The following is a 22,548-nucleotide window of genomic DNA, read 5'->3' as shown; positions in this document are numbered from 1 at the left end:
TCAACGATTCTCTGAAGACATCCCCATGCCTCTGCTTCTATGATTTTGGAGGTACTGCAATGGCAAGGGAAGCCACAGGACCAGTTCTGGCTGTATCTGAGATCTGAGAGGAAGGGATGATGTTGTTTTTAGAAATATTTATCCCTTTTACAAGCTGTTAGTGAGGAGTGGCCGCTTGTTATCTATGCAAGCTCCAAGTTGGAGCTGTTCTTAATAAACTTCTGTGTTAAGCAGCGCTACGTACTGCGCTGTGTACATGTGTTCTGCCTAGGCACAGAACTCACCTTAAAGTAAGGAAAGTGCTCTGTCATGAAATTGTAGATCTCGCTGACTGGCAAACTGCCCGTCTTGCTGTTTTTGAGTGCCATGAAGATCAGGATGCTTTGGGGAGAGAAAGAAAAGTGTTTTAGCTTGTCAGAAAATACAGTGTTGGTCTCAGAGCTTGTAATGACTATGGCTTTCACTCCCATACAGTAAATCAGGTTTGGATATTGGGAACAATTTACTCTCCAGAAGAGTGGTGATGCAGTGGCACAACTGCCCAGGGAATGGTGGAGATGTTCCAGAGCCATGGGGATGTGGCACTGAGGGACGTGGTCAGTGCATATGGTGAGGTGGGTTATGGTTGGGTTTGGGGATCTGAGGGCTCTTTCCCAGCCTGAGTGGATCTATGAGTACCAATGATGCTGACTATTCCAACTCAGCCATAAGCACTTCTGTACAGTGCATCACCCTTAGATGTAATGCTCCAAGTCCATGTAGAATATGAATAGCTCATGTCCAGTATGAATTTCAAGTAAAATGATGGAAAGTGGGGTCAAGACCTCAAGTCCTGGCTGTGTTTTTTAAGGTTGTGCTTCAGTGCTGGCATTGATAAGGGGCGCATGGAAAGTATCAGGCTGAGTGACAGAAGGTATTATTAAAATTTGTCTGACCTGCTTCACTAGAGTGACGTTTAGGGGCTAATCCTATGTGATAAGCACGATATCTGATGTATTTTCTAGACATTTCCTCACCCTTAATTGGGAATTAAATAGCACTAACACAGGTCCTGCAAAGACACCTAATTGTGGTTAGTCTAATGCTGATTTGCAGCACCTAAGCCTTTCCCTAATGCAAAGTCTTTAGCTTTTCTTCTTTACAGCATCTTGTTTCCCTCTGCTTTGGCCCCAGAGTCTGGAGCATGCTGTGATTCATACAAGCAGGACAGAGCACACTGGGAACAGGACAGGTAAGCACCTTATTGCAAATTATGCCAAAAATACGCCGTGGGTAAACAGTGTGTTTCCTGTAGCATTAGGAGTTGAAAAAATGTTTTCTTACCTGTAGGAGTAGATGGGTTTGGGAAATAGAGGCTGCTGGGATTCTTGAGTGCTTTGAGGAGCAATCCTTTGGTAGGGGTAGTGCGAAGAGGTGATGTACGTCACCGGGTAGCTGCCTCCTGATGGGTACTGGGGAGACAACCAAAGAGATGTCACTTGGCTTGGCAACGAGTTCTCAGAATGTTTCTTTCTTTATAGAAATACTAAGTTTTAATGCTAAGGATGTTGTCCTCCACCTATGTTTAATGGCTGCTATGCAAAGGCAGAACTGAAGTCTGTCTACCATGGTACCGAAAACCATTGGTGTTACTGGTTAGTGCTTAAGAAGGAGGAGATGCAGGATAGGAATGGACTGGGCAGTTCTGTTGCAGTGAGTTCCGTGCTAAAGAACTGTTTCTTTATCACTGCCCGTTATGCTACTGAGTAGTTGTGAAAAATGGACTGTTATCCCCTATCTATCATCTCCAGATCATGCATAGTTGTATAAAGAATTTACTCCTTTGGCCATCCCTTTAATGGCATCTCTTCAAGAGATCTTCAGGCATGTCCAATTTTCAGTATGCTCAGCAATGGATGGCCCATCGTGAGCTCACCCTGATAGAAATACAGCAATGCAAAAAAACAGGGAGGTCAAAGGAAGTACCGTATGTGCCTTGCCTTGATTGCAACAGAGTTTCTGCCAGTTTGCTCTCCATTTCCTACCACAGCGGTTGGTCACGTATTGTTCTGTTCTGAATTACAGTTCCAACCTGCTGGCGAGCAGCTTTCAAGAACAAAGAAGTGCTGCCCCATGGAGCTGAGATACCATCAGTTGGCTCTTGGTGCGGCGAAGGCTCCCACTCAACTCGGAGTTGGTAAGAGAGGAATTTCTGCCTCTTACAGCTGAATCTTTCCAGATGCCAAGGGTAGGGCACGGCCAAAATTAGGAATCGTGTCACAGGCTATTAAAAATCTGCTGGCGTGCCTTTGCTGGTGCTCAAAGGTTGCTGAGCTGTGTTCTGGTGCGGTGCTGCTCACCTCTACAAGCCCTGTGTCATGAGTTTTTATGGTTCCTCTACAGACTCTAATATAGATTTTTCAGAGTCATCAAGAAAATTTTCCTGGTAATTAATTTATACATCTTGGTTCCTTCCTGCCATTGGTTTCAGTGGCTCTTTGAGAGGAAAGGGTTCTAAGAAGGAACTGGCTGGGATGTCGCTACCAAAAGCAAGAACTGGGTGTTTTCATGATGATTTCTGTTTTATTGGTCTCATTACTCCTTTTTGAGGGAGCAAGGCTGGGGAATGGTCTGGTACGACTGGCTGGAGCTGGTTCTGCTGGATGAAAGGTGTCCGTGTTTTATGGTGGGTGGGTTGGTGGCTCCAGCAGTGTCTGCCACTTCTTTCAGGGCCATAAGAAGTAATTTTCCAGCTGAGTCACCATTTGTGCTGTGTCCAGCAAAGGGGAAGGTGAGGCCACTTTATCGTTTGGACCGAATTAATGAAGGAGTTGATCTCTCTCATCCCTTAATGAAAAGCGAGGCGTTGTTGTTGCTCCAGGCTAGGGGGCTGTTCTGAGTTTAACTCCACAGTGATTTAAGTTGTCCGTTCCATTCAAATTCAAAAGGTAAAACATGAATACGTGCAAAAGGTGTTATTCCATTTCTTCTGCCCTGTATCACTGCTCGTTTCCTAGCGTCTGATGGTGGCACACGGACAGCATCTCAACCTGTTATGACTTTGGCTGCTGATACCCCCCACTTTTCTTTCATTAGTAGAATCCGTTGCCATACTTTGATTACATTAAGTAGCACAAACTCTGACCAACGCCTGCTGCTTGTAGGAGAGCTGTCACTCTGCCAACCTGCAGGTGGATGGGAGACTTTCTCCTCCTGCAATGCTTGTCGTGTCATGCCTAGCAGTTCCCAGAAGACATTTCAGCTGTAACGCTGTGGGTTTTTTGAACATACTTAATGCAGATGGGTAATAATATTACCGGTATCAAAACAGCAGTGAAGAGGGAAGCATGCTCACTTCAGTTACATATTTCATACATACATACATACATACATATATATATATATATATATAGCCTTAATATCTTGCATTGCTATGCATCAACATTATAGTCAGTTATGCTTCAGCTGAATACTCTTCCATGATTACTTTTCATGGGGATGATATAAGAGCCAAAAGATTGCAAAGGGGACGGATGAGCCACCAAACTCAGGGGGAGTGAGCACTGTCTTGCTGTTATTTACTTTAAAAGGAGGTATTGTTTCATCTGTTGTTTGGGGGTTGTGACCGTGACTACTGTACAACTATAGCACAAGAAACACAGCATTTTTGGTTCAATGTATGGTACTGACCTGATGGAAGGGATGTGAAGAGCAGTACATCTGCTGCACTTGGGGCTGATAGCAGTACAACCCAGGCTGCCCTTCCAGTGGGGATGTCCTAAGCTTGAGGTCTGAATCCTGCTAGAAGATATTTAAGGAAAGCACTGTTAGAGAAAACACCTCAGTTTAATCCCATCAGTTGCTGTCCTGACTTGTCTTTCATTATACCTTATGCTCATTATTACCATCCTCTTGTCATCCCAGTGCCACATGCAGTATTGACAAATGCTTGTGCTACTTTGGTGACCATAAGATGATGTTTTTGCCCAGAAATATCAACTTGCCAGCAGCCTGTAAGCTGTGTAGGAGCATAAAGTTGCTCTTTAATGGAACGAGTGGAGGCATGAATGAGCAGTTGGTCTGAGTAGTCGGAGGTGCTTCGTATAGGGCACATGCAGTGCTAATCTTACATTCTTTGCAGCTTTGAATTTGGGAAGAAAATGGGATTTTTCTCATTAACTGCATACAGGTTTTGCATTAAACTCATCTGATCTGAGGTTATATTATTTATCCAGGAAACAGGAGGTTTATATCAACTTCATCCTTAGTGTGAGTAGCTTCAATCTCTGGGTACGTATCCTGGAAATGTCCCCCAGTCCTTGCTAAATTGTCTCAGTTCATTTAGAGATTGTCTGTGTTTCTTTTTCACCCTCCTTCCTCTCAGTAACCCTGCAATTCTTTGTCTCAAAACCAGTTCATAGCCAGCGATCAGGGCCCTCTCCTGGCAGGTGTGCTCATTGGTTTTATCTGCACAAGATGATGAAGGTAGGGTTTACACTTTGGATCAGAGCAGAGATACCTTGTAGGGATACTACCACATGGTGAACGACCCCCCGTACTTCAACACTATATAGGTACAAACTATAAACAGATTTTGTATTTAGTTTTAAGTAGGACTGATATCTTTGAGTTTCTCTTCTATTGGTGCCAAGAAAAATGCAGGTTAGCAAAGGCATTGTGAGAAATCTACGTACGTTCTCAGATGCACGTCCTCACTTATCACAGCATCATTAAGTGGGGAAAAGAGCTCTAAGATCACCCAGTCCAACCATCCACCTACTACCAGTGCTGCCAACTGACCACGTCCCTCAGTGCCACATCTCCATGGTTCTGGAACACCTCCAGGGATGAGGACCCCACCACCTCCATGGGCAGCTGTGCCATGCTTGAAAAAACACCGTAAAATTCTGTCCCTTGAGAATGCTGATTGATGGCAGTGATATAAAACCCGTTATCGGGACGGGTTTGAATGTTTGAGGCTCCTGTCTACTGGAAAATCCTTTGCCCATATCCACCCTTCAGAGAATTGTTTTTCAGAAGGAAAAGCAATAAGACAGAGAACTTTGACATAGATAGATGTCTGCCATGGGCTCTAGCCTACAACTTCAGAAGAGATTAAAATCCATGTAGTCACACTGAGATAAAACAATTCCCAAAGCATACTTTTTTTCCCAATTAGAAACAGAAAAGATACTGACCATGACCTGTGAGCTGTGATCCTGACCCGTGGTGCTGTACTGCAGGCTGTTACACCATGGCTGTTCGGAGGAGATGTTTGGAAGGTGTGCTGGAAATGACTCTGACTCATCAGGGCCCGTCGATCCTGGGAGACCCTCAAAACCCTCAATACTTCTGGTGTTTTTGAAAGACGGACCTTCAGCTGGAAGGGTTTGCTGGGCTTCCTGGAAGACGTCCTCACTGATCTGCCTCTTGTAGGGGTGAAAGGGGTTCCTGCTGCTCTTGAGGAACCTGTCGTAATTTCCTACGGTGTTTTCCTCATAACTGCACCGCCGGAATTTTTCTGTGCTGAAGGAGACCTGAAATTTGTTCTTGCCGCAGTGAATCCCTTGGCTGGGGGGGTATCTCCCAAGGAGTTGGTCCTGGGCTGGAGATGCAGGGCTGGGGCTGTGGGAGGACTCGGAGCTCTTCCTTTCTGTCCTGCTGTCCGATTCGTACGGTTGGCAGTTGTAACTGGGATTATCCTGCAATGAATTGTTGGCATTTATTTAGGGTTAGGATGAGCAAATATTTTTCCAGTACTTTGAAAAGGCACATTATTGACGATAATTAGAAAATTACTAGTCCTACCACCTCCACATAGATAAACCTTGAAAGGTTTTTCTCGTTGTCTGGTGTCCAAACCTGTTTAAAGATAAGCTGATAGAATAATTAAGAAGGCTGAAATAATCCTAATCTATCAGCTATCCGTGGCAAACAGGATGTCACAGGCAACTTTTGCCTTGTTGATCTGTCAGTTCCAGAGAGAAGATGATGTGTGATCAAATGATGAAAGATTAAATGACAGGAATATGGTAAGTGCAAATCTTGTCATACACAAGTTTAATCAAATGGGCTTGAGCCCGTTCTTTGTATTACACGCTGCCAGATATGTTACCAGTTACATCACTTCCTCTCATTAGTGTAACCACGCTCATTCCGTGAGCCATGGAGGGTCTGGGCAGGCAGCTCCACCTCCTTCCTGTCTCATCTCCTCCCTTCCCTTTTGTTAGTAAAAGGAAATTAACAGCTACTCAAGGACTCTTTAATCTAGAGGGGAAAGGCTTAACAAGAACCAGTGTCTGGGTCCTGGAGCTGAACACATGCAGCTTAGAAATTATGCATATTTTCCCTGACATCAATGGTGAGTTGCATCTTGGATGCTTTTTGGGAAGACATGCTGAAGACAAGAGCAGGTCATTAAGTTCAGTGAAGGGAAAACAATCACAGAATCTCAGAATCATTCAGGTTGGAAAAGACCTCCAGAATCCTCATGTCCAACCCCAACCCACCCCATAATGCCCACTGCCCTCAGTGCCACATCTCCATGGTTCTGGGACACCCCCAGAAATGGGGACTGCCCCACCTCCCTGGGCAGCTGTGCCACTGCATCTACTCTATCCAAGTAGTTTTTCCTAATATCCAACCTGAACCTTCCCTGGCACAACTTGAGGCCATCTCCTCTCGTCCAATTGCTGTTATTTGGGAGAAGGGGCCATAACGTACAGCGATACACAAAAAGTAAGGTCAGATTATCAGATAGTCCCTTTCCCCCTTTTCCCTCTCTAAATCCAAGTTGTTCTTACAGGAGAACAGGAAAAGGAATATATATAGAAGAACCAGTTTTCAAAAGATTTCAAGGGGATTTCTGCAGAGTGGAACATGGTGGAGTTTTTTTTGTTCCTATCCATATGGGTCTGTGGGTCTATCTGAGCTGCTACCTCTGGGGGAGCAGAACAGCACTGATCTTACAGCACTCACCGTTTGCTGAACTGGGGATACTGAATCCCCCGGTGTCTTCATGAGGTCCTCTTGTTGGTCCCTTTCCAAAGTGTCCGAAGAAGAAAATTTAATATTAGATTGGTCCTGAAGTAGTGAAACCATTACCAAATCCACTTCAGATGGAAATCCTGTTATAAGGAAGGAAAATCGCAGTTAATATTTTCTAAAACTTAAAATGGAAAAGAAACCATCTTGTTACGGTGTTAGATATCCTGCTGGGCAATAACCTATTCTAATAATAAAGGTGTTCCTGATCTGAATCCTTCCTTTAGCTCTCAGAGAAATGTTATCTAGGCCTAATTGCAATGAAGTGTGATACAGTGTTATGCAGTTTTACCACTGTTTTTAATAGAAATAATTACTTTTTTTTCCTTTTGTAAGTTAATGAAAACGTATTACTTCAGATTTGGGAAAATTTAGCAATAGAGCTTTACTGAGAGACTGCTATATTAATTAACTGTCATTACTTTTAGTGGGAATACATACAAGGAAGGACTTCGTTCCTATCATTACTTAAGACTGATGAGTCTCATCAACTCCTAGTTTTGTTTTTTTTCTGTTATCAATGCCTTCTGTGCTGCACAATTTAAATCTCAGGTATTCAAATGAGTTCCCAATCTTTGATCTTCAGATATTTCAGACATATCTGATGATATTTGTCAGAGTAAGATGAACAGATTTCATCTTCTAGAAGTTTGTTTGCCATTGGCTTTTTTTTTCCCCATCCTTTTTCACTGTAAATTTACAGTAAGACTGCAATGGCACAACTCAGATTTCGGGGGTATAAATCAAGGAACAAAGGCACCTCAAGGGTTAATTCACAACGTCTTTGCCACGTGTTTAAATGGCTGGTAGGTAAATAACTGAAGGGGTTATCGGGTTTGGCTAAGGAAGATATATCACTTAAAAATGTGGAAAATCTGTTTTGCTTATACAGTTCAAAGAGAAATCTGTATTTATGATGAGTTAGACTGCACTGCCCGAGGGGATAAAGTACAATGGGGCTTGGAAATCACATATAAGACCTTGAGTGTGCAAGAAAGAAATGATGTGAGCTCAAGTTCACTGTGTTTTGGGCACAGGCCCCATTCCCAGTAGCTCAACTGGAGGTTGATGAGGAGATATACATAAAACTCCCCTTGAAAGGAGCAGGTGGGAAAACTGACAACTTGGAAATATGTGCATGTGTATATTTGTAATTGTTCCAGGCTGTCCGTCCTCTTAATGCAGTTTTCCCACTTATCTCCAGGTTATATAAAGCTGTATCTGACCTCTCCTTTATACTGCAATTCTTCAACCCCGCTGCCTAATTTGTGGTCTTAAGCATTAGAATTTCATTAAGAGCTTTTGTGCAGTTACAGGTCCTGCCTAATGGCTTTTCCATTGCAAGAGACGTTGGACAAATGCTCACAGATAAAGAAAAGGGAAGAGCTTCACTTTGAGAAATCAGAGGAAGTAACAGAATAAGAAAGTCAAAAAGCTTTGATTGCAGAGAATAATAATGTCTGAATTTTTTCTCTTCCCATTAATTTAACCACCAGAACCAGAGCAAAAGAGCTGGCTAAAGGGTGAACTGGGCATATCAGAAATAGAGCATGTCATGGCTGCTGGGAGAGTTAATACAATGTGGACCAGGAAAACCAAATTATTATTGTCTCCCCCCTCCAAGTTTTTTGCCACGCTCTGTTTATTTTGCCAGGCTCTGTTTTGTCATCTCATGGAGGCTGATAGGAAAGGAGGAGTCTTACTGACCTTTTAATGCCATAATAAATCTCTCTGCGTGGTGAAAGTGTTATTAAATGGGAAGTAGCCTTGTCCTGGTGCAAGGTCACGCTGATAACCTACACTTAGTGGCGATCTGCGTTGTTACTATGGGCTTTTGGAAAGAGATTCCAGACCATATACTGACTTCCTTCCATAAGGGAGAAGAACTTGTGGTCATTGGAGGCTGTCAATAGTCGGGGTTGCAATAAATCATTTGCAGTAAGGTTACTGGGAGAGAGAACCTGAGGAAACTGCGGGCTGCCAAGATGTGGGACTTGTGAAAGAAAACAATGATGCTTTGATTTGGAAAAAGGAAAGTGACTGTCCCAGATGTAGCTGGAACCACTTCTCCCAACCCATGTCATTTCACTGCTGTAAATGTTGCGTGACAGTTCTGGCTCCTGTTATAGGATAACTATCTTCAAACAAAAAAAGAAATTAGTGAGAAACTGTAACCTCAGCTGAGCGTGTGGACAAGCGAGAGAGCAGCTGACCTATTAGCTCTGCATGACTGGAGCCCTGTGGCACCCATCCATGGCTCAAACAATCCCTTTTTGTGTGTTTCTGGACATCAGAAGGCGTTTTGCTGACGATGCACTTCCCCAGGGCTCAGCACTGGGCTGTATAACTCATCATAGCTGCTCCAAAGCTGTACCTTACTGTAAATGCCCCCTCCGTCCCTTGGGGCTGAGATCAGTTTTCACGAGAGGAAGGTGAGCTTTGGATGTTCCCCAATTTGTAATTCATCCTGCATGCATGCCTGAGGCAGCTCTCTGCTCCGCGCCTGACTCGGGTTGTGTGATCTCCTCTTCTCTGCCCCCTCCCCACAGCACTAAATCATCTTTCCTCTCCAAGTCACACCGTTGGGTTCCAACCCAAGAATGAACAAACTACCTGGGATTTCTTTTTTCTTCTGTATTCTGCTTTTAAGTTTGCAGATAACAACCTGCGCCCAACAGCACCATGTTCCCAATCACATCCCAGAGCTTTTTATGGCTCACAACGAACACGAGGCCTTCTTTCTAAGCTTATACCCAACAGACTGACACCAACCGTTGTTGTGGATCACGGCTGGGGATAGCTATGAATTGTCACCAAGCCTTGCTCTGCTTTTAGAAAACACTTTCAGGAGCAGAATTTCAGCCTACGCACCGTGGTTCTGCACTGTGGTTTTGCCACATTGGTTTCTTACTGTTTTCTTTCTTCTATTTCTGGTACATGTTGTTCCTTGATGATAGGAGCTACACCTTTCCAACAACACCAGTTAGCCTAATGAAAAAAGACTCTAGATCTCCCTACCAGCTTTGCAGCTCTGGTATTTTCTAAACCCTATCCTTTGCATACTCCATCCTATTTTCTGGATGAATGATTGTGCTGTTTCCTGAATGAGCAGTATGAAATTTCATTGCTTTATACTAGACATCTAAGCATGAAGTCAGACTTGATTCCAGGAGTTAAAGTCGTTAATATGATACAGAAACTGTGATTCTTTCATGAATAACCAACTTGGTTGGCAGGTAGAACTAGCACACGAGATAACGGCAAAGCGTGTTTGTGGGCTGATCACAGCAAGTATGTAACTGAATTCAGAGCAAATGGATCTGCAGTGGATCTGAGGAGTGGCACAGATACAAGAAGGTCATTTTTTTTCGCCCTTCGGTGTCCCTTTCTCCTGTCATCTTGTAGCTTGTCTTCTCCTAAGTATTCATCCTTTCTCTTTCCACTCCCTGCAGTCAAGCTCCACGTCACGTTGCTTTCTTTCATCATTTTACTGATTCTTTGGAAGTGGTGGATGCCTCATCCCCAGAGGTGCTCAAGGTCAGCCTGGGTTGGGGCCCTGGGAGCCTGAGTTGCTGGGGGAGCAATGGGGTTGGAACTGGATGATCTTCAAGGTTCCTTCCAACCCAGACCATTCTATGATTGTATGATACTTCAGATATATTCCAGTGGATCCTTTTCTCTTCTAGTATGATTAGTCCACTTTCTGGTTTCCAAGCAGTCCGTGGGCAATTCACAATATTTTCTCTTAAGAAGTGTTTTTTTTTTTTTCTTCTTTCCTACAGTTCACCATCACGTTTTAATCAAAATGCAAACTGGTTGATTTTAGAGATGAACGCTGGGAGAGGACATTGGATAAAGCTTCAAAAAATGTGAGTACCACTGAGCTGCACAGTGAGGAATGTGGGTCAGGAGTTGTTGGGAACTCCATAGACAACATGCAACGTGTGGTAGCCGTGTTGTCCTCTGCTTCTTGTGTGCTAGTGAAGTGATCATGATTAGTAATGAGATGCTCTCCTGATTTACTTATTGATAGCTTTAGAGTACAACATTGTGTCGTACCCCATTAATCCCATTTGGAAACACGATGTAGGGGAAAATAGGGGGCACATGGCACAGCTCCTCCAGTAGTCCCATAATTTATTTTACATCCCTTTTCTCTCTCAGTGAGTCATGCTCATCTCCCTGTGACTTGAGAGTTCATCCTGGGATCTCATGCCATCTTTCTGTCTTTATGAGAAGGTGTGTATGATGATCCACCCTAATGGTTTCTGTTGCTGGCTGTGGCAGCATGTTTTACGATGGGTGTGGTACATTCCCATTTTCTCTGTTGTGCATGTACAGTATTCACCTTGCAGCCCCACCCGTGGCCACTCCCACCCTCCCACTGGGAATCGCCCACAGTAAGCTCTGTAATTACCTTTATTTGATCTGAGGAATGGATTTGGGAATCTTATTTGCACAGTCGTAAGCTGAGGATGTTAAGACCAACCCCCCCTCCTCCCCAAAAACCAACCTCTGAAATAAACCAACCCCCCCATAAAAAAAAACACCAAAGACTTTGACTGATTCACCGAGCAGGGATGTGTTAGGAAGACAAACACCAGAGGCACATAACCAAGCTGCTCAATTGGAGCGTTTCCAGAGGTTTTTTTGCTTTGGAAATGTCTGATTCTACTTGTAGACAAGGAGGAATTTCACCTGCTACCACCTGTTCTGAGTTCTTCATCTTAGTTTCTGTTAGTTTTACGATGAATAGAACTCAATTGGTTGCAAGCTATGCTTTCTACCTGTTTTGCATCTTTACTATGGTTTCAAGCATTTAGTTTCTGGAGAAACCTTTGGAAAGGGAAGAAAAGAAACAACCCAAGACTCAATCTCCTGCTTTGTCTTGTTAAGATCAAAGGTCTTTCAGCAACAGGTAACTGATTCAGCCAGCTCGTAGCACAGCTGATTGGGAGTGATGTATTCTGCTGACAACCCATGCCTAGGCATGAATGGCAAATGCTCCATGTAAAATAGTAAAGATGGAGGAAAGGAATCATTACAGAGAGATATGTGCATGTATGCATCCTTTTTTTTACCAGTTGAGCAAAATGTTAGAAGCCATAAGTGATGCCCTCATTATGCTAATGGGAACCACAGCAGCAATAAATGGAAAGAGCCTCTTCCACAAACTGAAGTAGTAAATATAAAATAAATATAAAATAAAATAAATATAACATATAAAATATAAATATAAAATAAAACTTCAAAATAGTTTTAAACTGATGTCTTTGGTAGAGATGAACGATGTGTATTTTTAAGCCTCTAATATGATCCTCCCTCAAAAAGGTAGAAATAGAGAAAACTTGGATAAATATGATGTGTTTAGCTTTTGTTAATGGAAACTGTGGCTAACCAGCATACTTTTAAGAACTCAGCACGCACGTGGATTAAAGAAAGTTGGCTGATAATGTCCTTATGTTACTAAAAAGAGCTTTGGGCAAGGTGCTCCATCACAAATTCTAAATTGCCACTGATGTCCTAAATATCCACCAGCAGAAAAGGTCTTTGTGTGGATAAATAATTGGTTAAAGGATGGAAAATCAAAGGTAAAGGTGAGTGCTCAGCCTCCCCAAGGAAGGAGGTGAGATCCAGGGGAAGGTTGTTTAATGTGTTCAAAGAGAACCTGGAAAAGAGAAGAGCAGCATGATGATAAATTTGATGCTGATACTGTTATTCTAGTAGTTAGGATGATGATAAAGTGGGAGGAAGAAAGACCTTATGAGATTCAGTGAGGAGGGGTGTTCAAGCTGGCCTGGACCAGCTTCCATGGGAGGAAAGGGTGAGTGGGCTTTGGCCTGGAGAGAGGTGGTTGGTGACAATGAAGGAATGAAAGGGTTTAAATCATAGGTAGCATGGAGAGGGTGAGTAGGGACTGAGGGCATTCTGCTGAACCAAGAGCTGTAGACCAGCACAAGAGGTAATGACCTCAAGTTGTGCCAGGGGAGGTTCAGATTGGATATTAGGAAACATTTCTACCAAAGAGCTGTGATGCAGTGGCACAGCTGTCCAGGGAGTGGGGGGAGTCCATGTCCATGGAGAGAGGTGTTCCAGAGCCATGGGGATGTGCCACTGAGGGATGTGGTCAATGGACATAATGGGGTGGGTTGGGGTTGGACATGGGGACATGAGAGGTCTTTTCCAACCTGGACAATTCTGTGGTTCTATGATCAAATAAGCCAGGTTGGAAGGAAATTCCTCACTCAGTGTGTAGCTGTGTAAGCTCCTACCACAGATGCCATAGATATAAAAAGTACCTTCTGGATATCTTATGGAAAAAGGGGGAGAGACTTCAGAATGAAGAAATAAAAAGGCAAATGCCTGTCTATCCCCACCCTCTTCCTTCCCTGCCCTGAAAATTACAAAGTCATTCACACCCTAGCATCAAGTGGAGAGCTGAGTTTTGTAATTTAAAGCATCCTCTTTGGAATACCTGAAGGAGCAAGAGACAGACAGACAGGCTGAAGAATAAATGAGGGTATAAATGGAGATTAAAGAGCCTCATGGAGAAATATGGTCTGACATTGTTGTGCAAAATGAGTAACATACAAATATGTTAATCCTTCAAGAAGGAATAACTGCTGAGAACAACAGGAGAGATGAGTGACTTGAATTTAGGAAGGCAATATAAGGTGGGAGGGTGAAAGAAAAGCATATCTGATACAGTGAACGAGGCAAGAAATTGATCATGGAGGTGTTAATTTTATTGGGAGGGATTCTGGCAATTCTTTGTAAGCCTTGGAAGTATGTCTTCTGTTAACATAAGTATTAAGGTAGTTCCACAGGGTTAAACATATATATATCCGAAAATAAGGGAAGTTGTAAGACAACAAGCACAGCAAAATTCATCTCTTCTTGCAGTCATGAGATATAATAGCACTGTAAGTGTCCCTAAAACTTTAAATATGGCCAAATTTGATCAAGTTGTATTGAAGTTCATTCACTCAACTCACCTTCTCTCTGCTTCACTGCAAATAACCCATGTTTGTTCTTCCCCTTTACCTTCCCCACTTTCTAAGTACTCATTCCCTACACCCACCAGTTCTCCCAGTCCCTAATTTATTCCTGGAGCCTGTTTGTGTTTCATAAACACTGCTTCCTTACTGCTAATGGCAGAAGGACCAAGAACAGCTAGCTGACTTCAAGTTACTTTTCTTTAATTCTTCATTTCACACATTTTAACTATTTCAGCAACATCCTTTCAGCTTTGTGTTTCCTCTAAAAGAAGAGCAAAACAGAGCTAAGTGCCTTTCACCAGTTCTCCTATTTCTTATTCATCTCAATGTTGCTTAAATGCAATGGCTAACCTAAGAAATGCAGACCATGACTGCAGACTCTTCCTTGCTCATATACTTCAGATTTTAAAGGATAGCTAAAGCAATAGAGGATCTCCTTCAAGAGCTATTCGTGTATTTAAATACTGGGTCTGCTTCCCACTGTTCCTTACAAATCACTCATTCTGTTTGTGGCTGTCCGTCTAAGTTGATCCCTTCAGGGTATGCTGTCACACTCCAATTTATAGGAGGATATGCCTGTAGACTTTATTGATAAGTAAGACTACAAATATATTCTTAATACTTTTTTTGACTCCAGTTGCGATTAATTAAAATCTCTTACAGCACAATATTTTGTTTTTAAATAATTTAAATTGCAGAATCACAGAATCATTCAGGAGGGGAAAGACCTCTCAGATCCCCATGTCCAACCCCAACCCACCCCCACCGTGCCCACTGACCATGGCCCCATACCCACTTCAGCAGTCCCTGTTTCATTGAGGAAGCATCACTTAAGCAAGTGTATTGACTTATGTACACTCTGATTTTGTCCATTCTCTCATTAGTGTGAAAAATAAATGGCATTCTTGAAATGGAATCTTATGGGTTTTTGGGGGGAGGAGGAGCAGTTCATTATCAAGAGGCTGAAACTGTGCTCATTTCTTCTCTTAAAATATTAAATTTCAGTGATACATAAAACATAATGAACTGATCTAAGGAGATTACCACATGAAAGAAAGATGTAAAGCCAAACATACTACAAAAAAACATTGTTTTCTTATACATAAGAAATAATGCAAATGAAACTTTTTATAGGTGTTTGTTTCCAGTCTTTTACAGCTGGGGAAGAATATTCATTACGAGACCAGAGGTACAGTTTTAATTTATTGTTAGCTCTGTTCTCAGAATGGTGCTTTCAGGTCAAAGGCTGTTTTTTCTCCATGTCTTGGAGCAGAGCTATGAGGGGCTTTTTTTCCACAGCTGTTGCTTCCAGTTCGTATAACGATGTGGTTAGCAAAGACACCAATGGGAAGCACCAAGAAAGCTGAGGTTCAAAAAGATGTTGGGAGGTCATCTGGTGGCACTGTGGTCAGTGGGCATAGTGGGGTGACTTGGGGTTGGATGTGAGGATGTGAATGGTCTTTTCCAACCTCAGTGATTCTACAATTCCATGATTTTAGTCCAACTCCCCTTGTAGAGCCAGCAAGAGAGAAGGGCAACAGCAGGAAAACAGGTAAGAAATAAAGAGCACGTGCCTGATTTATTCTGTCAAGGCCTTTTAGGCCCTATGTTCGAACAGATGTCTTTTAACTTTAAACGTCACTAATGCATCATCAAATCTGCCTTGTTAAACTGGGACAAAGGAATTCCTCGTATGGGCATGCTTTGTTTGGTATTGACAGTTGCCACTTCTTTTACTGTGATTTTTGGTGTATCTTTGAAGAAACTCAATGCTGCTGAAAAAGTGAGCTCACAGGAACTGTAAGTTTTACTTTGCTAAGACTGTGTGTTTTTCTGCACTGGTTGTCCTGAAATAGGGTGAAAAGTTGATTCTGATTCAATGGTTCTATGATGCTTAGAGCGCCTGAAGGCTGAAGTGAGTATGATAGTTCCATCACAGACTATTTTCAGAATCACATGATAAAAAATGGATTGGATGATCCGTGAAGTTAAATTTAAGCAGCTCAGTCCTGGTACATCCTACCCTCAACCTCAACAGATACGTATTTCCATTGGTGTGCATTTCCATTCTCTCTTGGCCTCGTTGTTCTTTCTCAGACCTCTTAGCTTAACAGCGTCCCTATATGTGGGAAAATCTTCCATCCACCTGTACCCAATCTTTTCCTTTTTTTCTTTTAATATCTTTTCAGAAATGAGTTTTTCTGCGGAGGCTTCCAGCAGTGAGGAGCACCATTACTTTGAGCCGAACGCTGCCGTTCAATGCATAGAGGACTATGCACAAGCTATCCCACACAGAGTGTTGTGCATTAATGGATAACATTTATGATCTTTGTCTCAGTATGTAACTTTTCTGTGCTTTGAGAGGTTCTTACAAAGATGTCTGGTGATAGTATTGCACGTGCTATATGAAAACGAAAGTTGCATATCACGAAGTTGACCCCCCAAACCCATATGGGACCTCAGGTGTTCTCTGCAGACACTCTGCATTTCAAAGACAGCCCAACAAAACAAAACCAGCCCCAAACCATTCCGGAGTGGAAAAGTAGGGCGTGCATTAATTAGTGACCTTAAAGCACAATGGAAAACTAACGGGGCAATGCCAAGTCAGAGTATGAGAAATTCTGGGATATTAATGGTGTTTGCCTCTGATCTCATGCATTGAAGAACACATCTATTCTCACCTCCCAGAGGACAAGGCTAGAGCTCTTTGACGTTCTCAGGTTCAGTGGACTTTAATTAGTGTTATTCTTGCAAATTTAGAAAATCAGCTGACAGCTCTCATGAGTGCCATATAGGAGGACTGGAAGGAGGTAAATGTAGTACCTGTCTTGAAACTAGAAGGTATGAGAGAATTACAGCTAGCTGATTTAGCCTAAATTCCCAGAAAAAAAGTATTAAATTCAGAAAAATTATTTTAGAATAAATCCTAGCAGTGAGATAATTGCAGAGGAGTTCCCTGTTCGTTGTACGGGAATTGGACCAGACGACCTTTAAGGGTCTCTTCCAACTCAAATGATTTTATGAGGAGGTAAAGCTGGGTGGAAACCAGCATTAGGATTAGATACTGACTGCTGTTGGAATGAAAGGGTGTTTCAGCTGGGTTTCTAAAAGAGTTTGATGCTAGCTGGTGTTTTCCCTAATGGCTTGTGCGATAGATTGGGCAGGAACACTAATCAGATTTGGAGACAGCATGGAGATGGAGGTCTTTGCATATATAGTTAGGAGAATCATTGAATGGCTTGGATTGGAAAGGACCTCAGCGACCATTTGGTTCCAAAAGGAGTCAGGAGAAGTGGACTGAAGAAAGCAAAATGCAGCTCAGTGAGAGCTAAGTTCAACATCTGGGCAAGATAATAAAACCTGAAGACAGTGAGTGAGAACAAGTGATGAGGCAGCATGAAAAGTATCTCAAGGTTTTAATGGGCTGTAAGCTGAACCTCAGTCAGCCACGCCATGCTGTAATGAAGAAGAGAGGTGTGCTAGCAGGTGTAGGGTGCTAACAGAAGAGCTTTCTTTGTGAGCTGTGAAGATAGATCCTCTTGGTGTTGGTAAAGCATCTGTTGAAGGTCGGTGTCCAGTTTTGGTCACCGTGTTTCAAAATGATGGATGGGCTCCAATGTGGAGTCCGTAGGAGTGTGTGAGAATGGTGGGAGGCCACAAAAATGTGGCCCATGAGGAAAGATTTGCAGAATTGAGGCTGGAAGAGAATTTATACTGTAGGCCATTCCAGCTCATTTTCCCCATCTGGTTTGCTATTCTGTTCTGCAGCTTGGGAGGACAGTGCCTTGCTGTTTAATTATTCCAGCTGGGAAAATAGTAAATTATTTCCTTCTATGAATTACTTACATTCCTGGGAGAACAGGTTCCTGTCTAATATTTCTGGCATCCTACCATTTGCCCACAGAGGGGAATGTTGCAGGGACCTGTCCTGGCAGGTCTGTTGAACCAGCAGTTAGGAGTTTGCAGGGCAGGGATACCTACCCATTCCAGGAGCAAAGTACTGGCTAGGTGTGGAAGTTGTAAGCTGACACTAGATGAGCTCCTTTGAGAGCCTCTAACAAACTGGTGAGGCAGCAGTACAGAGGGAAACAAATTGGGTTAAAATGACAGCATGTTTAGCTTCATTACATGACTCTGATGGAACCTCACCCTATATGCTTCATTCATTTCTGAGCACTTTGCCAACAGAAAGATAATAATGCTCTGGATTGCAGTAGCCCTGTCTCATCCAAACATCTTAAAGTGATTTTACCTATATTAACTAAGCCTCAAAAGGCACTGTCAAGATTTGTATAGCCTATGCAGGGAGGACTTTACTAACCACTTGCTTAGCAGCTGCCTTCAGCACTACACAACATTTAAGAGGGCACAAAGAAGGCAGATTTTACTTGAAAATGTTGGAAAATTTGGGTAAAATACACATAATGATCTTATGGATTATTGTGTTATTGTTCTGAGCACAACTCTAAAGGTCTTGCATCATGAATAATACATTTTATCCCAATTCCTTGGAGTAGAATCACAGAATCATAGAACCATTTGAGTTGGAGTCTTGTAGACGTTTGTTTGATGGAAGAATAGTGTTGTATTGGATAAAATAGTGACATGTAGGTCTTTGGGAAGAGGATGTTTGCACGAACCTAACAAGTGTGGCATACTGCATAGCAGTGAGATGTCTGACTTTCCTGGGCATTGTGGAAGAAAGCAATGCTAGAATGTCATGTGCGACCCAGAGGGGTGTGAAAAATTGTCTATGCTGTACATTATTTCCTCGATTAAAAGGGAAAAAGAACAACAACAAATATGGTGGGTTGTTAAGTCTGTGTGTTGAGGAGCCAGTTGGAGAAGCAGAAGAGCATGGCTATGAGGGCATGACTTGAATTTATATTTGAAATGTGGCAGTGTGGTTAATTCTCCCCCTCACCTTATGAAGAGTGACACGGTGTCTTTGACAAACAGAATGGACTTTGCTTTTAGCCCTTAATGTCAGCAGTATCCTGTTGTTAGGGCCACGTTGGGGCATTGATTCAATGGTGACTCATACAAAGGAGCAGCGCCTCACAGCACTGCTTCCTATGGCACAGAATGATGCCATTTGTGGTGATTTCTTTGTACTTGTGGTATTCCAACCTATTTCAGCCATGCGTAGCTTTTCAGAGCTGCCACTTTGCTTTAAAATCTCAGCTGAGTGGAGAAACGTCTCAGAAATGCGGCGTTGGCCGTGCTCACAGATGTACAAGGGAAGGGTTTTATTTGTACCTCTCGCTTAATCTGCTTTATCTCCATAATTAATCTCTTTGTATTTCAAGCTAATGATTTTCGAGGTGCAGGAGAGCAGGGAGAGGTGTGTGTGACCCAAATTGTAAAGCTCAGGCTGAGTAACGCTGAGGACATGGCCACAAACAGCAAATCCTATCTGCTTGCGAGTTACCTCCGTTGACTTAACCATGGCTTATGGACACTGACCTACCCAACAGTAGTGCCACATTCAAAACAACCATTTTTTTTTCTTACTTTCCAATGGACAGAAAGAGTCATCTTCCAAAGTGTCTGCATGGGTGAGGAGTTATGGAGCATTTTGCATCTCTAATTGTTTGGTCTATAAGCAGGACAGAGAAGTGCAAATAAATATCTTCAGTGCTTTGAGTCCCTGCCTTCTAAAGGCTAAATACGTATTGGCTTTTTTGAAATTCCATTTATTTTTATGATGATGATGATTTTAATCTTTACGCCTTTTAAATCGTAATACAAAGATTACTGCAGGACTTTGACGGGTTGGTGGTTGGACTCAGTGATCTTAGAGGTCTTTTCCAACCTTAATGATTCTGTGAGTGGGTGTGGTGGTCATGGGTTGGCGGTTGGATCTGATGATCTTAGAGGTCTTTTCCAACCTTAATGATCCTATGGTTCTATGATTCTGGCTTCGAATCCAGCTGGACTCTAACTCCAAGGCTCCTTTTGGTTCTATAGTGAACCAATTATCAATATTTTATAAAGGACTTGAAATACTGTTTTGGAGGCTGCATCTCCCTCTCCTTGGTCTTTGAACAGCCTATGAAACCAGGTGATGGGGGTGATTCCATGGTCAGAAGTAGTTCTGAATGACACCACCTCTTGTGTTAAATTACTGCAGTTTGCAGTCAAAAAGTCCACTCAGTTGCTGTGGTTACTGTTTAGTTTCCAGGAATCCTAAATAATAATAATAATAACAATAATAATAATAATTTTCTAAGAGAACATAGCACATACTCTCTCTTTTTTTTTCCCTTCTAATTATCCCCTCATACAGCTGGTTGTTCTTAAAAAGAAAAAGCTGTTTGGATCAGAAAGACGTGGTGTTTCTTTGCTTTCCTCCTTCACCCCAATGCTTTGCAGTAATACAGTGTCTTAAGGTGCTCCTGGCAGGTTCCTGTATTACACCCATCACAGCAGTGTGGAGACATTTCCATGTACTCTCCAGTACTCAGCTGACTGCTGACTATCACAGCACGTGGCTCCCGATTATCTGGGAATATGGCAATATCATACAAGTATCTGTGCTCACACTTAAGTCAGTACTTTCTCAACCACACATCAACATTTGGGGCAGCATTTCTGCTCAGATTACCATGCTGTAGTCCCCTCTTTTTTTCAGTTGCATTAACACTCTACCATGTCCATCTCCCCTCACCTGGATGTGGGGTAAGCAATGCATGGCTGTGTGTATTGGTAGAGCATCACTTGGCTGACAGCAAAGCTCGCATCTTCCCTGGCCCCTTAAGAAATATGTGCTCCAGATATGCAAATACTTTTTATTCTTCCATGCTTATAATTAATGACAAGCAAAATTAGTATATTTTTAGCCTAAAACTCATCCAGCTCAACCTAGCAGTATTCAAGTTGGAAGCGTACAATCCAGGTAAACCAAACAGAAACGTATATAGAATAAAATCTATAAATAAGATAATAAATAAATAGATAAAGAAACGATAAATAAATGAGATTTAATCTGATGCCTGATGAGTTTGCAGGAGGGCTAAAGGTGAACGAAGACCCATTGTTATGTACAGGTTTGGTAATTACTGTGTTTGTAACACAAACATTTCCTTTCTCGCTGGGTATCCAACAGCCTGAAACTAACAAGTGAAAACACAGCAGTATGGAACCATGGAATCACTGAGGTTGGAAAAGACCTCTAAAATCACCTAGTCCAACCATCAGATATATTTCCTATCAACAGATTTCCATTTGCTGTGCTCAGATTTAGGCGGTTTTTTAGTTAATGCATCCCAGCTTCAGTCTGAATATCAGAGCAGTCACCTTCTAATATCAGAAAAAGCCTAAAAAAAGGCCTTTAGGTACCATTATAAAACACAAAAGGAAAAAGCCGTATATTTAAAATGGAGCCGTACCGAAAGAAAGTCCAGACTCAAAATAGGTAACTCTCCAAGTTTGTGATTCATCATTGCAAGAGTTTGAAATAAATCCACTGTGAGCCTATGAGGTTTCCCACTTCTCTCAGAAATGCTTTCCTTGTTTGGTCTATTATTTAGTTTCTTTTTTTTTTTTTCCGTCATGTAATGGTAAACACTTCAGCTTTCTTTGTAGCTACGCAACAGAGAGGAGCCGAGATCGAGCTGCGTGCACCCCGACAAGAAGAGCAGTCCTCTTTTTGTACTTTGGGAAACCACCTACAGCCATCATTTCTCCCAGTAAATAGCAGTGGATCTGCGAGCTTACCTGGTGCTTCTTGGCTCCTTCCCTGCTGCTCCTCGTTGGCGGCTGATAAATACTATGGGATGGAGGCGCTGACCTTCCCCTTCCCTCACCCTGACGTTCTTCCAAGTCAGCCCCAGGGACTCCCCATTAAATAGATGAGCCAAGGCACCCAGCTCCGCTCCCCCTTCCGTTTGGCCGCCACGGCTGAGTTCTAAAAAGCTGTATGAAGTTGTCAGAGGTTTCCTCTTACCTTTTTACCCAAGCAAAACGGCGTGCTGCTGCTCCGGGACGGGATTAGGTCATTCAAACAGCTCTGCAGAGAGAGCAGAGGCTGAGCGGTGCTGAGCCTCCGAAGGCTGCGGAGATCTGATCTGACATCAGGTGAGCAGGCAGCTGGCTGGGCGAGCCAATAATTATGATATCAGCTCTTGTTCGCCTCGGGCAGGCCTGCATTTAATAAGAATACAAATATGACTAAGCTGCAGGTTTTTTTTTTTTCCTTGTTCTCTCGGTAATTCTTCAGAGGAGTCGGGCAGGTATTGCACTCTAACTGTCTGGAAGGAGAGCGCTCCCTCTCAGCCTCTCTGCTTTACTTTTGGTTCATAACGCCCAGCTGGTACTGTGTTTTGCAAGCCTATGATCTATCTGTGGTTATTAACAGCACTCCTTCCTGGCGTGGATTTTGCCTTCCTACCAGGAAGCGTTCATCTACCAGAAATTGGAATGTTTCTTACATTTGTTCAGCCCAAAATCTCACCGTGGATGGAACCCTGGGCAGCTGGGGTTGGAACTGGACGGTCTTTAAGGTCCCTTCCAACCCAAACCATTC

At 42.7% G+C, this 22,548-nt stretch overlaps 1 protein-coding gene and 1 long non-coding RNA gene across 5 annotated transcripts in view; one reads left to right on the top strand and one right to left on the bottom strand.

The window, feature by feature from the left end:
• The window catches only part of FOXN1 (forkhead box N1), a 28,994-nt gene extending 6,657 nt beyond the window's left edge, over nucleotides 1-22,337 (bottom strand). The window contains exons 1-6 of one of the 4 annotated variants that reach the window (XM_015296059.4): nucleotides 21,970-22,337; nucleotides 6,958-7,106; nucleotides 5,178-5,681; nucleotides 3,670-3,777; nucleotides 1,324-1,451; nucleotides 285-381 (exon numbers count right to left, since the gene is read on the bottom strand). In XM_015296059.4, coding sequence (XP_015151545.2) covers nucleotides 285-381; nucleotides 1,324-1,451; nucleotides 3,670-3,777; nucleotides 5,178-5,681; nucleotides 6,958-7,080 — 960 coding nt within the window. In that variant the 5' untranslated portion in view covers nucleotides 7,081-7,106; nucleotides 21,970-22,337. Of the gene's footprint in view, nucleotides 1-284; nucleotides 382-1,323; nucleotides 1,452-3,669; nucleotides 3,781-5,177; nucleotides 5,682-6,957; nucleotides 7,107-21,740; nucleotides 21,844-21,969 lie in introns of those variants that run through there. The other 3 variants (XM_415816.8, XM_015296058.4, XM_046902665.1) reach the window with 3 other exon arrangements.
• Nucleotides 1,637-20,201, top strand: LOC121107269. Its single transcript, XR_005841008.2, has 3 exons — nucleotides 1,637-2,176; nucleotides 10,806-10,892; nucleotides 16,211-20,201. It is a non-coding gene; the product is annotated as an uncharacterized LOC121107269 (long non-coding RNA).
• Nucleotides 22,338-22,548: the final 211 nt, after the last annotated feature.

The sequence above is a fragment of the Gallus gallus genome, chromosome 19 (genome assembly GCF_016699485.2).
Source record: "Gallus gallus isolate bGalGal1 chromosome 19, bGalGal1.mat.broiler.GRCg7b, whole genome shotgun sequence".
NCBI lineage: Eukaryota > Metazoa > Chordata > Aves > Galliformes > Phasianidae > Gallus > Gallus gallus.
Note: the sequence above shows the minus strand (reverse complement) of the source record. Positions and strands in the feature narration are given on the sequence as shown.